This window comes from Vigna unguiculata, chromosome 4, assembly GCF_037176805.1.
Source record: "Vigna unguiculata cultivar grain cowpea cultivar isolate G323 ecotype 2 chromosome 4, ASM3717680v1, whole genome shotgun sequence".
Taxonomy (NCBI): Eukaryota; Viridiplantae; Streptophyta; class Magnoliopsida; order Fabales; family Fabaceae; genus Vigna; species Vigna unguiculata.
Window position 1 is genome coordinate 37,899,621 of NC_140795.1, and position 17,303 is coordinate 37,916,923.

Genomic DNA, 17,303 nt, shown 5'->3' on the forward strand with positions numbered 1-17,303 from the left:
CCAGAAGAACCTCATGTACCTGAAATGGTTGAAAATGATGAGATCTCAATAAATTATGTCAGGAATCATATAATATGGAACCAAAATAAAGTTAACATTGACGAAACTTTTACTTATAACGTAGCGATGAATGCTATGAATGACAATGAGGATCAATAAGCAATGATCATTGAAGATTATCGGCAAAGAAAAGATTGGCCAAAATGAAAATATGCAAAGAAGCATAAGTATATTTGTTTGCTAAACGAAAGGTTTTTGAACATATAGTTCGCACAACTGAAGTTATGAAACTCGTTTGGTACATATGGATTTTTGCGCAAAAATCAAATTAAAAATGATGAAATTGTTAGATACAAAGCATAATTGGTTGCTCAAGGTTGTTCACAAAACCTTGTATTGATTAGTGAAAAAACATGTTCACTAGTATTGGATGCAACAACATTGCAATATTCAATTATTCTAGTTGCACAACAAGGTTTGCATTTACATCTAATGGATTATGTTACAACCTATTCGTACGGTTCTTTTGAGAATCATATTTATATGAAAATCCCTGAAGGATTTTATTTGCCCAACCAGACAAATTCTAAAGAGGGTTATTCAATAAAATTGAACATGCTCTTTTATTGATTAAAGAGATCAAGACGTGTGTGGCATAACCGTCTTTTTGAATACTTATTAAAAGAAGGATATAAAAATGATCCTATTTGTTCTTGTATTTATATGAAAATATCCAAATAATGAATTTGCCATAATTATTGTTTATGTAGATGACATAAACATCGTTGGAATTCCTAATGAGCTCACAAAGGTAATTGATTACTCAAAGAAATCATTTGAGATGAATGATCTTTGAAGGGCAAAGTCTTATTTGAAATTAGAAATTGAGTATTTAAATAAAGGTGTTTTTATACGTCAAGAAGCTTATATAATTAAGGTGCTTAAAATGTTCTAAATGGACAAGTCATGTCCATTATGCACTCCAATAGTTGTGAGGTCGTTAGATGTTGATAAAGACTCTTTTTAGACCTCAAGAAAATGATGAAGATCTTCTTGGTCTAGAAGCACCATATCTTAGTGTCATAGAAACACTAATGTATCTTGCTAATTATACTCGATCTAATATTGCATTTGCTGTAAATTTATTAAGAAAGATGTAGTTCTTCAACTACAAGAAGAAAATGGTTTGGAGTAAAACATATACTTCGTTACTTTAAGGGTACTACGAATATGAGCTCATTCCATCCAAATGATTCAGATTCAGACCAATGGATTATGGATATGCATGTTATTTTACATATTCTTACAATGTCACAATGGTTGATCAGAAACAAGATGTTTGTTCACATGTGGTAGCACAATGGTTTCATGATGGTATATGAAACAAACCATAGTAGCAATATCGTCTAATCATACAAAATTACGAGAAAAGTTGCGAATATGTTTGGTTAAGGCCTATAATGCAACATGTGCAAGAAACTTGTGACTATTCCAACAAAGATGGAATCAACAACCATATATGAACATAATAGTGTATTGTTCAATTGAAAGGATGATATAGACATCCAAAAATTCATTCATCTGAAAATATGACAAGTCTATTTGGAAAGTTTTTGCCAAGAAGAACTTTTGAGCAAATGACTCACAAATTCGGATTCGGTCTCCTTAATGATGTAAGTTTACATGAGGGGGAGAAATAGAATATGTGATGAACAATATTGTATTAAAGAATACAAAATGTTGTACTCTTTTTCCTTCACTACGTTTTTTTTATCCCAAAGGATTTTTACTAGTAAGGTTTTAACGAGACACATTCTTTATCAATGGATACTCAAGGGGGAGTATTATGAATTAATGATTGTATTAACTAAGTTGATTTGTTTCCTTTATGGATTACATATTATATCTATAAATAGGATTCTTCCTATCAATAATAATACACAGATGAGTTTTCCCTATTCTCTCATTTTCTATTCTTTGTTATTTCTTCTCTATTATCTTCTCTGTTATTCGCTTTTTTTCATAACATATTGTATATAAATTAAGATTTTTAAAATTGGTTTTGACAATAGTATACGTTACGTTTATAAAACTACGTGAATTGATTAAACATTTTACTCAAAGTAAGATCAATTTATTATATTTATTTGTTTAGGTCATGTTAAATAACATTTCTATTTCTCTTAAAATTTTAAAATATACATTATTTTCATTAAGTTTTTAACAAAATAATAGTTATACTTCCTCTAATTTTTAAACTATAATAACCTCCTTATATGGTTTTAACAAAATGATATTTGTTTTCTTTTATTAAGTGTCACTCACTTCTATTATTTATTTAAAATGCAAAGGATACTATTAAATTAAAAACTTAAAATATAAAGAATTAAATATTTCTCATAAATACAAAATTGAATTATTTAATTATGAGAAAATTGCATCCATCCTCTTAAAACTGTTTTAAACAAAATTAATTTATTTTCTAGTTTAAAAATAGACATTTACATGTTTTATATTATTAATGATAAAAAACTTATACCCCATAGTTTATTTATAATTATACTTGTATGTTTGTAGGAACATATTATATTATATTATATCAAAGCTATGTTTAAGTATAACAATATAAGGTAAGAATCTAGTCATGAATTTATAACTATTTATTTTATATTAAAACAACATTTTTCGAAAAAAAATATAGTTTTTATACTTTGGTAAGACAATATACAATCGAGGGAAAATATCTATTTACATATTTCTAATATATAATAATTAAACGTTAAATTTCTTTATAACTTTTTAAACATTGATGTATTGAAAGAGTAATGTTAGGGTATCACTACTAGAAGTACTTTCTACCAATACGCAGCTGACGAATCCAAACGACACGTCGTTTCTCGCAAATATTAAACGACTTCACGTCCCTTTCCACTCGCTTCGGATCTCGACAAAAGAAACAACTAACTATCACGCTTCACACCCTTCACGCCATCAACCTTCACTTTCTTTTTCACGTTCCGCGCGCCACCATGACCAACGCCATTTCCAACCGCTTCTTCACCTCTCTCTCCACTCCCTCAAACCGCCTCCTCGTCCCTCCGCTCTCACATTTTCGCCGCTGCCACCAACCGCATCTCCACCGCAAACCACCGCTGCACCAACGCGCTTCTCGCTCCGTGACGCGCTTTTCCTCCGTCTCCTCCTCCTCCTCCTCTTCTTATTCTGGCAAGCCGGGGTTCGTGGGATGGTATCTGCGCATGCTCGAAACTTACCCTCTCATCACCAAAAGCGTAACCTCGTCGCTTGTGTTCGCCGCGTCTGACATCACTTCTCAGGTACATTGTTTCAGAAACTCTTCTCTTCGTTCTTAATGTATGTGTGAAGTGATGATGAAAGTGAAACTGAATGTAGATGTGAATCTTTTGGAGTTTAATTTTTGAATTAGTTGAACGCCTTTTGATGCTTTTTTTTTTTTATGGTTGCGTTGGATCATATGGTAAGGGTTTGAACAATTTAATAACCAGACTGTTAAAGTAACGAAATAGTTTTTTTCTTAATAATGTGATGATTTAGTCATTAGTTAAAAAATGTTACATTGATAGTCATTTCCTTGATGCAGTTTGGCTTACATTTTCATAGCATGTTAAGTTGGAGTAAAAATCTCTTTCAGATTTTTCGTTATACCTTTAGTATCTCTAGCATGTTTAGTTGGAGAGGTGAGGAGAAAATGAAACGGGAAACAAAATTAGAGTAAAAATAAAATAAAATAAACATTATTGATTAAATATTATATTTGGTGTAATAAGTATTGATATATTTTTGTTTTTAGTATAATAGATTAAGAGAATTATTATTTTAGCATAAAATGTTTAATTTGGGTGAGTTTGTTTTAATTAATTGAACACATATTAAAGAATTCATTGATATTAACATATAGTTACTATTATGAAATTACTAAGAATTTTAAATTTACGTAATATAAATTAAAGTATTTCTTACTAATGATTGCGTATTAACCTTAATTCTTCGTTTTATAAAATATATGTCAATCCTTATAAAACAATTTTAAAAAATTATTTAATTGAAGTGAAATAAAGTAAAAAGAAATGAGTAATATTGAGAAGGGTATTTGGTTAGAAAAAAAAACAAATCTTTTATAAATTTTACTTACTTATATTTGGACTATTTCTTTTATACTTAACATTTTTCAGTTATATAAAACAATTTTGATATTTTATGCAAATTTATTCATTTTTCATACATTGTTTCACAAATCAGAAAAGAAAAAAAAAACTATTACAATGTAACACCCTCATAAAATTGTATAACCTTTCAAAATGTAAATTAAATATATACAAAATTTATATATATTTATAAATTATTAAAAGAAAAAGCGCCACATATAACACTACACTTCCCTTTAGACATTGCTCACGAGTCACGGCGTACCCATATTTGTTCATGTATATGGTAGAGTCCTTACAAGTCACAAAACAAACAACACATGTAAAAGGTAAATTTTTAAAATAAATTTTCCACATAAGAAATTGTTTATAAAAAATGAACTTAAGTATGTTCCACTGGAAACTAATACACAATCCAAATTAATACTTCAATCTATAAGTGAACTTAAGAATAACGGACCATGGTATATTATAACCCAAGTCCACACAATTACACATCTCACACTACGTAAGCATTTTTCCTTTAACTTTTCACCGTCATATATCTTAGTTTTTGTTACTTGGATCATTAGTATGATTCACATAATGATTGTTAATACTTTCACAAACCAAATAGTGGTTTACATGTCTTCTCATATTTGTGACCTAAAATTCATACAATGTTTATCTGTCTCAACAACAAATTTCATCAATATACTTAATTTAAACAACAATCATAACTTAATTAAATATAAAATTTTGATATTTATTTTACATTTCTAATAAACATTCACATACAATCCATTAAAAAGAAAAAAAGTAAGAAAAAAAAATAGCTTGGAAAAAAAATACTTTTTCTTGAGTAAAGTTTCCTTGCTTGAGCAAAATTTAAGACGAATAGGAGATTAAATTGCAATGATATTTTCACTTCAACAAAAATATGGTTATAAGTAATAATGTTTATTTCTCTAATCTATTTTTGCTTGAGAAAATAAATTAACCTTTTCAACGAGCAAAATATAAGAAACTCAACCACATGAAGCAAAAAAAAAAAAACTATTTTCAAAGTTTCATCCTAAACCAGTTTCCGAAATATGACTCTCAAATACATTCACAATGACCAATATATATCAAGATTTGTTTAAAAATCATCTTTCACTCATTTAAATTCAATCTTAATCTTTCCATCTCAAAATATATTTGATTCACATCGAACTCATAAACCAATATATGAGAAAACTATAGGAATTAACTATACTCATCCAAACTATATTTAAAACTCAATTTAATAAAATATATATCTTAACATACATAATCTAGCCATCACATTAGTTTCTCAATAAGAATATTAAATTCAAATTTTAAAATAATCATCTATAAACCCAAAACTCAAATGACAATCAAATTCAAACATAAGTGGGAGCAATGACTGAAGAGAAAGGAAAGGTGAAAATTGAAAAGTTCAATGGTGTAGACTTTGCTTTTGCAAGATGCAAATTGATGATTATTTGTATTAGAAAAAGTTGTATAAACCACTCTCTCAAGAAACAAACCAGAGGACATGAAAGATGAAGATTGTACTCTTCTTGATAGGAAAACCCTCAAATTTATTCCTTTGGCATTATCTCACAATGTTGCCTTCAGTATTGTAAATGAAACAACAACAATAGATCTTATGGTGTCTCTTTCTAAAATGTATGAAAAACCTTTATTCTTAAACAAAGTTCATTTGAGAAGATGATTGTTCAATTTACGGATGACAGAAGATGCATTAGCAGCAGAAGATTTCAATGAACTCAATTATAATAACAACCCAATGAGTTGTGTTGGAATATAATTTTATGAAGAAGTATGAGCATTGATGCTTTTGTCTTCCCTACAAGAAAGTTGGTAAACTTTACCAAAGATTCTAGTGACATAATTCTTGAAGAATTTTCTTCCTTGTTCTTTAAATAACATATCAATGCATCATCTTCTCTTGATGCAAAAGCAAGATTTTCCTCTACCTCCGTATTTTTATTCTTTGGTGCATTATTTCATTGATTTTTGTAGTGTTTAGCCTTTCCACAATTTCAACATTCAATTGTCTTTGATATGGAAGCTACAAGGGATTTTGGACCTAGACTTCATTTCCTTGGATTTACCACGTTCATATCCTTCAGTTAAATTTATATATATTTTTATTTTATATGCACAACTAAAGAGGTTGACGATTAACTTAACTTTCTTTTTCGGATTTCTTCAATGAGATCCAAATAACAAACATCATCAAATTTAAACTTATTACTTCCCGATTGACTACTCACAATTGTGAGAGTAAAATTCCAAATTTCTAGAAGGGAAGACAAAAGTATCAATGTTCATACTTCTTCATCAAATTCTATTCCAACAAAACTCATTGGGTTGTTACTATACTAAGTTCATTAAGATGGTGTCTTGCTGATGCAACCTCTGTCATTCGTAAATTGAACAATTATCTTATCAAATGAATTTTGTTTTAGAATGAAGGCTTTTCATACAAATTAGAAAGAGACACCATAAAATATGTTCTTGTTGTTTCATTTACAATATTGAATGCAACATTGTGAGATAATGCCAAATGAATAAGTTAGGAGGTTTGCCTATCAATAAGATCTTTCATGTCCTCTGGTTTGTTTCCTGAGAAAAGATTGATACAACATTTTCTAATATAAATAATCTTCAATTTGCATCTTCCAAAAGCAAAATCCGCAACATCGAACTTTTCATTTTTCACTTTTCCTTTCTCTTGAACCATTGCTCCTAGTCAATTTTGATTCACTCTAGATCGTTTATAACAATACACAATAGTAACGATTTGGTTTTGATACCGGTTGTTAGAAAATAATGTACATTTTCTATAATCAGATTTATGAGAAACAAAATAAATGTGGAATAATTATACACAAAAATTATAAAACGGATGTTTACAAAACATTCAACTCACAACCCAAATAAAGCAAGAAAAATAATTGTTTTATTCTCTCTTTTTCATTGTTGTTGGAATGAATGATAAATTCTTGCATGATGGTATTTATACAGTGTAATGTATATAATTCTCATATTTTATTTCCTATATTTAGGCATTCATAAAATTTGGTGGCTTTTATCTACTTTGAAAAAAGGAATACACTTCCTACAATATCTTCTTTGCTAACACTCACCTCACTTTTTCTCTCATCTTCACAAACTTCTCTTTATCTCTCTCTAACTTCTTTCTACTCTTATTACCCTATATCTAATCTCTTGTAAAATCTTATTACACCTAGCGGTAGTTAGAGAATTAAAGATCATGTTTTAAGTCATAATAATGTTTTATTTACTCTATATATCTTTTATTGTCTTTCCTTCCTTACCACTTTGTCATCAATCTCGGTTTTGGTTGAGAAAAGTTATTCACTCAATTTGGTTAAGGTCACACCGAAAATTTATTATGTTTAAATACTTTGTTTTAACTCTAGATTTTGAGTGATTTTCTTGACAAAAACATTATTTGGAATAAGAAATTACAAGTAAGGATGATTTGGATGTGAAGGTGACTTGGTCATATGATTTTGGTATTTATGTACAAATGATATTTTGTTTGAAATTGATTGTTATTTGAGTTTTGGAGTAATAGATGATTATTTTAAAATATTTTGAATTGAATATTCTTGTTGATAAATTGATTTGATGGCTAGGTTATGCATGTTAAGATATATAGTTTGTTAAATTGAGTTTTAAATATAGTTTTGATGAGTAGAGTTAGTTCCTATAATTTTCTCATATATATTTTTTGAGTTCAATGTAAATAAATATTAATTGAAATTAAATAACTAAGATCGAATTGAAATGAGTGAAATATTATGTCTGAACAAATCGTAACCTATATTGGTCATTGTGAATGTATTTGAAAGTTGTATTTCATGAAAGTGGTTTAGGATAAAACATTGAAAACAGTTTTTTTTTTCTTGTTTCATGAGGTTGATTTTCTTATACTTTTGCTCAAACGGAAGACTTTTGCTTTAAGTGGTATTTTTTTTTTTCAAACGAAAACAGAACATAGATCAAAACATTAATCTCAACAACCAAATGAATTTACTATAACTCGAGATACTTCTCAGGCACGTCCTCAAATGTGCTATTGAAATATACCAATGTCCTATTGATCTCAACAACCAAATATATACAATGTCATTTATAATCTATTCAAATCCTAGTACATGACCCATCTTCAACGGATAATGTTTGATCCTTTCCTTAACATTGTATTCTAAATGAGATTCGATCTCCTTTAAAAATAATTAGCCTATTTCTATTTGAAAAGATCTACATTTTCTCTTTAACCCTTCTCCCCACTTTACAAACCTTTGTTATCACCAGTTTCCTACCATACGTTATACTTATTATTTGACATCGTTATCTTCTATTTTCATTCTTAAGTTTCTGGGGTGAAGCTTTATCTAATCCACAGTGGCGACAAATGATTATTTGAAATGTGTTTAAAGTTGTAGTACTTGAAATTGGTTCCTCTTTAGGTTGGCAAATTGGTTGGTTACCAAAAGATACACCCAAAATTAGGACTTGGATTATATTGACATTTTCTCTCTTGGTCAAAATAACAACCATTCCACTTCTCTTTTTCATTGCATATATTCATCATCGAACTTTTTCTCAATTTGACACAGAAAAAAAAATGCACTTTTACATGGTGACTCTTAAAATTCTATTTTAGTCTAAACCTAGTTTAAATCTTATTCAAACATTTGACAGACTTATATATGTAGTTCTACTTGTCATTTTTAAATATTGTGGGTGTGTCAATATTCCTCCTCTTCTAGTTAAATATGCTTGGTCAATGTATACGGTGAAGAATGAAGGAAATACTTTCTAAGCGTATTCTTTATAATGAATTTTTATTTCATCAAACTACTTGTCTATTTTTAGTCAAGGTCTAGGACCATGTGACCACATTTCTTTTATTTTTACTTTCTTTATAACTTTTATTGGGTTTTTGTCACTAATATGTTGTTTTACACATTTTTTAGATGATTACACTACCCAGTTTTTGTGCTTCATTTGATCTAATAAGGACACTGCGTCTGGCAATATATGGACTGTTAGTCTTGGGGCCAACACAGCACATGTGGTTTGGTTTTCTGTCTAAAATTTTACCCAAGACAGATTTGGCATCAACCTTGAAGAAAATTTTAATGGGGCAATTTATATTAGGTCCTATCATCAATACTGTCTTCTTCTCCTATAATGGTGCTTTCCAAGGTGAATTTTGTCTTTTTTATTAAGATAAGATGCTTAATTTGAAATATGATTTTTTAACAATTAAATCTTGACAACTCTCTTATAACCTGAGCTGACATTTTTTAAGTGATTTTTTATTTTTTTATTTACTTATTTTTCTATATTTCAAAATCATTTAAAATATGTCAACTCAGATTATAAGAGAAAGTTGTTAAAATTTAACTGTCAATATATCATTCTCTGCTTTATTTATACCCTATACCTTTTCTATTATTTTTGCATAGTTACAAATTCAGGTGTATAGAAAACTTGAAATGTGCCATGACTGACTATTTGATCCTCTCCTGATCTAAAATGTGCATGATTGTTTTGTTTTTATTGTAAGAAGAAGGTTTGACACCATTTAATTATTATTTGATAAGTTTTATAAGAATAAAATGATGTTAATAAAAGTTAAATTTTGCATGTTAAAAAAAATGAAAGAGTAAAGGACATTGAGGAACAATGTTGTTAAAAATATTTTGGTGTCAAAATATGATTGTGCTTGATATTTGACATTGTAACATAAATTACGTTTGTTAAAATCTATGGCCGTATTTGGCATAAGTTAATTTATAGATATTTCCATTTAACTGTCTTGAATTTATTTTCTCTTCTTGTTTTCTTTTGCCTACAAGGGTTTATGAAGTTTTATACAATTATGTTTTAGAAAAGTTGTGGAGTTTCTGAATTTGCCACTTTGCCATGAATAGGTGAAGGTGTAACTCAAATTATTGCGAGGTTGAAGAGAGATCTACTTCCTACATTGTTAAGTGGTGCTCTGTATTGGCCTGCATGTGATTTTGTCACCTTGAGATACCTTCCAGTTCGTTTGCAGGTTTGTCATTATAGAGACAAAATAATTAATAATTTAATTTAAAAATAAAACAATTTATTTAAAATGAATATTTAACTTTTAAATTTAATCTAATGAAACTTTCAAAAAGTTATCATTTATTTGTTTTTTAGTTGTGCTAACTTTTCATTTTGAATCTCCCATGTAACTTGTGCAGCCACTGCTGAATAGCACCTTCACATATGTATGGACAATATTTTTAACATACATGGCAAACCGAGGGTGAGGCATGCCTAGTGCTTGGTTTGTAATACGAACATAAACGATTTTCAAGCAATTTTCCGTTGCTTGCCAAATCTCACCAGATGCAACAATCTTGGTATTCACAACTTTCTAAATTTCATTTCAATTTGCTATTTAATTTTTTTTAATTCTTTATGTATATAAATATCTTCATATATCATTAGTTTTCACATAAATTTGAAGGTGAATGACTTATTTTCTTGGAAGACATGGTATATTTATGCTTTTAAATTATTTTTTATTTGTCTGATGTTGAAGGATTATACTCTGAGTTCGACCCTTTATTTTCTGGTGAAAAATAAATTGAAGAACTAAAAAAAAACTTAAAACAATAAAGGCAATTAGTTAAAAGAGTAAACATAATAAGAGAGGGTATTGTTGATAAAAATAAAGGTCTTGATAATGTTAGAATAAGTTGTTATGATAAAAAAATAAATTGAAGGACTAAAAGAAAAACTTAAAAGTAATTTAAGTATTAGTTAAAAGTGTCAACACAATAATAAAAAAAATAAAAATAAAAATTATATAATATATTAAATATTTATTTTGAAGAAGCAAATTGTTGATCACTCAAAACAAAAGTGATGATACCTGAGGACCTAAAATTTATTTGAAACATTCAAAATAAATCAAATACATTTTTTTACCGTAATAAGCAAAAATTATAAAAATACATATTTTTTTTCAATTTTCTTTTACACATTTCTTTTAGGAAATACTTAAAAATTTTGTTATGAATAATGGTTTGTAAGAATTTGTTACCAATATTTTTTTAAAATATTTTGTACAAAACATTTTTTGCAGAAATTTTTGTAACAAATACTTGCGGATTTATAATGTTGTAAGAAATAATTATTCACAAAGAAATTACCTGTCAATTAAGATTCGTAGGAAAACTGGCAAAAAAAATTCTTTTCTTACAAAATTTTATAATAAATTTACAAAAAAATCTCATAAAATATTAAAAATTCTAATAAAGCTTTTACCTAAATATTAAGACACAAATTTCGTAAAAAGTGAGATGGAAGTTCAAAATTGATTCAAATAAATATGAGTACTTTCTACGCAGAGGAACATGAAAATGTTATGCCCTCTAGTTTTTTTTCTTTTTTGTCATTTTAGTCTTTATAACATAAAACTTTACATTTGTTTCATTTCATTAAGGTTTCCTTGATAAGAGATAATATGACACATGAAACGTATGCACTAGTGCAGGAAGGCCTTTTGGCAGCGGTTATTTCTCATATTCTGCACCGGTTCCCGGACTGAAGCATATTGGGGCGAGGCCAAAGGAGGATAGCCTTTGGCCTCGGTTGTGAACCGAAGCCATAGAGCCCCTCTTCTGCCTCGGTTCCCGCGTACCCGAGGCCATAGAGCACGTCTTCTGCCTCGGTTGTCAAGCCTAACCGAAACCATATGTACTCACGTTTTGAATTTTTTAAAAAATTCGCTCACATTTTGGCCTCGGTTTTAGTATGATCCGAGGCCATATGCTCACCTTTTGGCCTCGGTTTTGGTTTACCCGAGGCCATATGTCACGTTTTGGCTTCGGTTTGGGTAGTATCCGAGGCCATATGTCACCTTTTTGCCTCGGTTCACAGAATCGAGGCCTAATATGGTGTTTTTTTTAATGCAGTTTCTGTTTTGGTGTTATTCCCACATTTAAACCTGCAAATTTTGTTCAGCACCCAGCACAAACCAGAATAGACCAGAACAGAATATTTTATAACACATCCACAATTCAAATTCATTTAAAAGACAATTACAAATCATTTACAATCAAGATACATGTTCTAATCAATAGTATTGTACATTTCAATTATATATTTGGCACATGCTATCCTACCAAACTTGATGGACTTTGCGGGAATTGCTGCAGGACTCTTGAATGTCTACAAAATAATAGATTAAGTTAAGTTAGTATATAAAAAGGAAATATTGCAAAGTATTCGTTTTAATTCAAATATATATTACCGTTTCCCAATTTGTTGTAATACGAGCACGCACAGTGGTTATCATCCATTGCATTATATAGTAACTGCACTCATATGAGCCGGTTTGTCTATTACACTACATTATATCAACAACGTTACAATTAATTAAGGAAGAAAGTCAAGCAAACAATTATAAAGATATGTATAAAAATATCAAACCTGGAGAGAACACCATACAAGACCTTTTGCCTTAGCCGTTGATCTCCCTAACAACATGTTATGTGTAGCAATTGAACTATGATATAGGGAATAAGTTAGGATAGTTTTATATAACATGTCATATTCATAAGATTGATATTGAGGTTCTTACCAATCTATCACTTGTCTAAGATGGTTGGGGGGAGGGCGATGCAAAAAGCAAAACCACACAGTAAGGTTCTCCCTTAGGGAAACTACAAGTAACTGCCAATGACGCTTGATAAGAAAATAAATTCATTGTTATGCATTAAAATGACTGATTATATTCATAAGTTAACAAAAATGACTTACCCAACAACATAAGGGACAAAATAAATTTCTTTTCCACATTGAAAGCATTTGGTCACATATGCTTGGATGTCATCAAACTTGTTGCCTTCATGGGTGAGTTGGGGGTCTATAAACCCATATAGATCATTCAGCCGCATAGTTTCAGTGACACCAGACAGATACCTAAACCAAAAATTGATTTGATATAAGTAAATAGATAAATATATCAAATAACTATATATAATGACTAAAAGACTTACATCATCCATAACTGAATAATGGTAATATTGAGTTCCTCTTGTTCCCGTGCAAGCTCCAAGACATCTTAGGAATGCAAGTAAAGTGGGATGTCAAGATCTCTCCCAAAAATGTTAGCATCCCAAGGAACCTGCATCGGCTTATCAGCTATGATTTCTGCAAGTTGGAGCAATGCACCAAGAGGATCGTCCAAAGAAAGAAGTATCTTCTTTGATTGAGGTTTTTCCTATATTGATGCAATTTCAGTTAAAATGGAATATAATTTAAGTTTGAATATAATAAACATGTAAACTTAAAAATGTAGTATATTTATGGGTTTAAGAGTCTGTACCGGGGGGTCAGTAACAACCAAATCTCTAGGCCAGGCAAGGAAACACTGGAATGCCTGTGCCACAGTATACACCTCATTTGTTAGCACAGGAACTAAAGCAAACGGCATGAGAACCTCCTCTACCGTGACCTTAACCTTATCCTCTGATAACTCCATGCCATGAAGAACTGTGGCTGCCTCAAATACTTTTCCACGAGCCACTAGTGTCTTCTCTGTACCATCCCAAATATATAGCTGACATGGATGAGTGTCATCCATGTCATCCCTGGGTGGAGCTGAACAACTCCCCTTTCCGCTTCTACCTGTTAGAGTCAACGATTTATTAATGTTATTCAATTACTTTATTAAATATCATTTATTTAATTCATAACTTATAGAAAACAAATTTACCCGTGGGAGGCACAAATGGGTCTAGTTCTAGCGGATGATCCACTAGCGAACGAATGCCATAATGCTCAAATTGGCGCATTAGTTCTTCTCTCACCTGCGCCGTGATCATTTGCTTTAGTCTTTGTTCATAATCAGCACCATGACTGCATGAAGACTGACGAGAGGACGAACCAAAAAATTGGTGTATGCCGACTCTTGATCCAGCACCACGCACACATCCAGGGTGCTCAGGTCGTCCAATTGCAGCAGCAAGTATGTCATGACGACCTTCTGGAATGAATCCTCCTTGGGAGGTCTGCTCAACCAATGAATCCTACAATGTAACAAAAAAATTTATAAAAAAAAATACAATATAAAACATGAGCGAGCTATTTAGATAAGAATTGTATCTTACAATTTTCTCAGAGATTTCTCGTGCAGATTCAGAAGTGTAGTTGCCCGATGAGCGTAAACGGGTTAACTTCCACTTCTGATGACGTGATGGTGGTGAAAGAGGCTCAGTATCTTCACCCTCAGAAGGTGGAGGCCTAGATTTTTTCTTTTCTGTAATTATCTTCTCTTCAAGTTTTCTATACCCACCACGAGATAAAAAGTGCGGGTTTTTATTTTGAGCACTTATGCTTTGAGCCTTTTTCCTCTTTACCTGTAACATATAAAACCCACTTTATGAATTAGTTAAAATTTTGCATAATTATCAATTGTGCTATTGATGATTTCAAATAAATATACCTGACATCCCTCAGATGTCCTAAGCTCAAGAAACTGACGCCATGTGTCTTCATCAATTCAAGTGTATTTCAACAATGGATTTTCATTCTTTTTATGTCCAAAGACATACCTAGACGTCAACTTGGTCTTAAAACTACAAAATTTCTCAGCCACCGATGACAAACATTTTTGTTTAAGCGTCGACACATTTGGAATATCAATTGTTAGCTGCAATATAGAAAATGTCATCAACAATATTTATCATATTATCAACAAAATCAAAGTATAACGTTAATAACATTAATATTAGTTACCAATAAATCTTGCCATATCATTTCCCGATCAGCTTCAATGACATGATCAAAAGATGGCGTAAGGATTGATATTCTCTCTCGTGCCAACATTCCTAAATAGCTTTTGAAGACGTCCCCATAACGACCACTAGGCTCACCAGTGTCGACGTTAATATCAACATGTGTTTTCTGACTTTTAGCTCTTCTAATTAAGAGCTCTCTCAACCCAGTGGCTCCTTTGGAGGGTCTCTTAGTAGGTGCTTCATCCTCTAATGAAGTATAATGTTCAGCCATCTATCTGTGAAATGAAAACATAAAAAAACATTAATAAGCAACATATAAAATAATATATAAAACATTATTTAAAAAAACACCTAAATTTTAACAAGAATATGGAATTCATACATACAGTTATTGATTGGTCATATGTATATTCCTTCATCGTGATCTTTTCGAATTGCATGTACATCATCAACTAGATGGATTTCATCAACATTTATCGTTCTTCTAAATGGGTGGGTGACAGCAATATTAAGATCACTCATATTCTCTTCATTAGGATCAATCTATTTTTTTCCATGAAGAGCGACAAACCAATGTTCAGACATAGGATCTTTAACATAGAAAACCTGAGATGCTTGTTGTGCCATGATAAATGGCTCGTCTCGATAACCCACCTTTCGAAAATCCACTAGAGTCATTCCTGATTCATCTATTTTGACACCACTCTTATTGTCAATCCACTTACATTTGAACAGTGGAATAGTAAACATGGTATAATCAACCTCCCATATCTCTTGTATTACACCATAGTATGTCATTGATCCTACTACGGGATTTTGATCTTTAGATGTAGAAAATTGTAGCGACTCAGCTTCAAGACTGACTCCACTATTTTGTACTGTGCTTTTATCATCAAGAGACTTTGTATAGAATGTGCAATTATTGATTTCATAACCTGTACAACAAATGACATCAAATTTCAACCCATTTGCTAACCACATCAAAGTCTCAGAGCATTGCGAATCTTTCAAAACCTCAGATTTAAACCAAGGCATGAATGTTCTATTATGCTCGATCAAATGCCATTTCTCTTATTGTCTTGGATTGTTCTCTTTCACAATGACTTTGTGTGCAGATAAGTAAGGCATTACCTTATTTGTGTTGTTCAATATGTATAGGTGTGCTTGCATCAACTCTTCGCGATTTTTGGTAACCACACTCACACCTCGGATGCTGTTACTTATAGAACACCTGTTCAACCATGATCTGTGAGGAACTCCTATCGGTTTTGCTTTTGCCATGTAATCTGAACAAAACTCGACACTTTTTTCAGCAATATATCTTTCGATCATTGAAGCTTCTGGACGATATTGATTTTTCACATACCCTTTCAAAATCTTCATGTAACGTTCAATGGGATACATCCATCTTAAGTATACTGGTCCACAAAACTTGATTTCTCTCACCACATGAACAAGTAAATGTACCATGATGTCAAAAAATGATGGAGGGAAAAACATCTCTAGCTGACACAAGATGATAACAATTTCGGCTTGAAGTTCATCTAACTTTAAAGGATCAATGACTTTGCTACAAATTGAAGAGAAAAATGCACACAAACGCGTTATAGTTTGTCTAACATTTTTGGGTAAAATTCCACGAATAGCTACAGGTAACAATTGTTGTATTAAGATGTGGCAATCGTGAGACTTTAGGCCAACAAGCTTCAAGTCTTGCATGGACACTAAACTCTGAATATTTGAAGAGTATCCTTGAGGTACCTTGACACTCTTTAAACATAAGCAAAAACTTATCTTCTCTTGTCTGGACATAATGTAACATGCAGGGGGCAAATAAGTGCGCCTACCAACCTCCCTTGGTGCCAAGTCTTCTCGGATCTTCATTTCAACCAAATCCAAACGAGCATTTACTCCATCTTTTGTCTTTCCCTGAATGTTGAGTAGTGTACCAATCAAGTTATCACACACATTCTTCTCTACATGCATGATATATATGCAATGCCTAACTTCTAACTTCGACCAATATGGAAGGTCAAAGAATATTGATTTTTTCTTCCAAGGGCTCGATACAGATGACTTCTTGGACGTTTTACCAACTACATGATGTACTTTATTTACTTCATGAATTTGAATGCCAGTTAATGGAGTTGGTGCTTTGTCATTCTCTTGATGTCCATTGAATGCTTTCTTTAACCTTTGATAAGGATGATTAACTTGTAAAAACCTTCGATGGCGCAGATACACGGTCTTCCTTCCGTTTTTCAATTGATGAGATGTAGTG

General features: G+C 31.0%; 1 protein-coding gene and 2 pseudogenes across 1 annotated transcript; 1 reads left to right on the plus strand and 2 right to left on the minus strand.

The window, feature by feature from the left end:
- The first annotated feature begins 2,955 nt into the window (after positions 1-2,955).
- Positions 2,956-10,740, plus strand: LOC114180736 (uncharacterized). The gene is made up of 4 exons (XM_028067033.2): positions 2,956-3,335; positions 9,209-9,440; positions 10,172-10,296; positions 10,472-10,740. Exons 1-4 carry the CDS (start codon positions 3,030-3,032, stop codon positions 10,538-10,540), a joined length of 732 nt encoding a protein of 243 aa, XP_027922834.1. The 5' UTR covers positions 2,956-3,029; the 3' UTR covers positions 10,541-10,740.
- A 2,535-nt stretch (positions 10,741-13,275) lies between these two features.
- Positions 13,276-15,293, minus strand: LOC146887120 (uncharacterized; annotated as a pseudogene).
- Positions 15,294-15,565: 272 nt separating this feature from the next.
- LOC146887121 (uncharacterized) lies at positions 15,566-17,008 on the minus strand (annotated as a pseudogene).
- Positions 17,009-17,303: the final 295 nt, after the last annotated feature.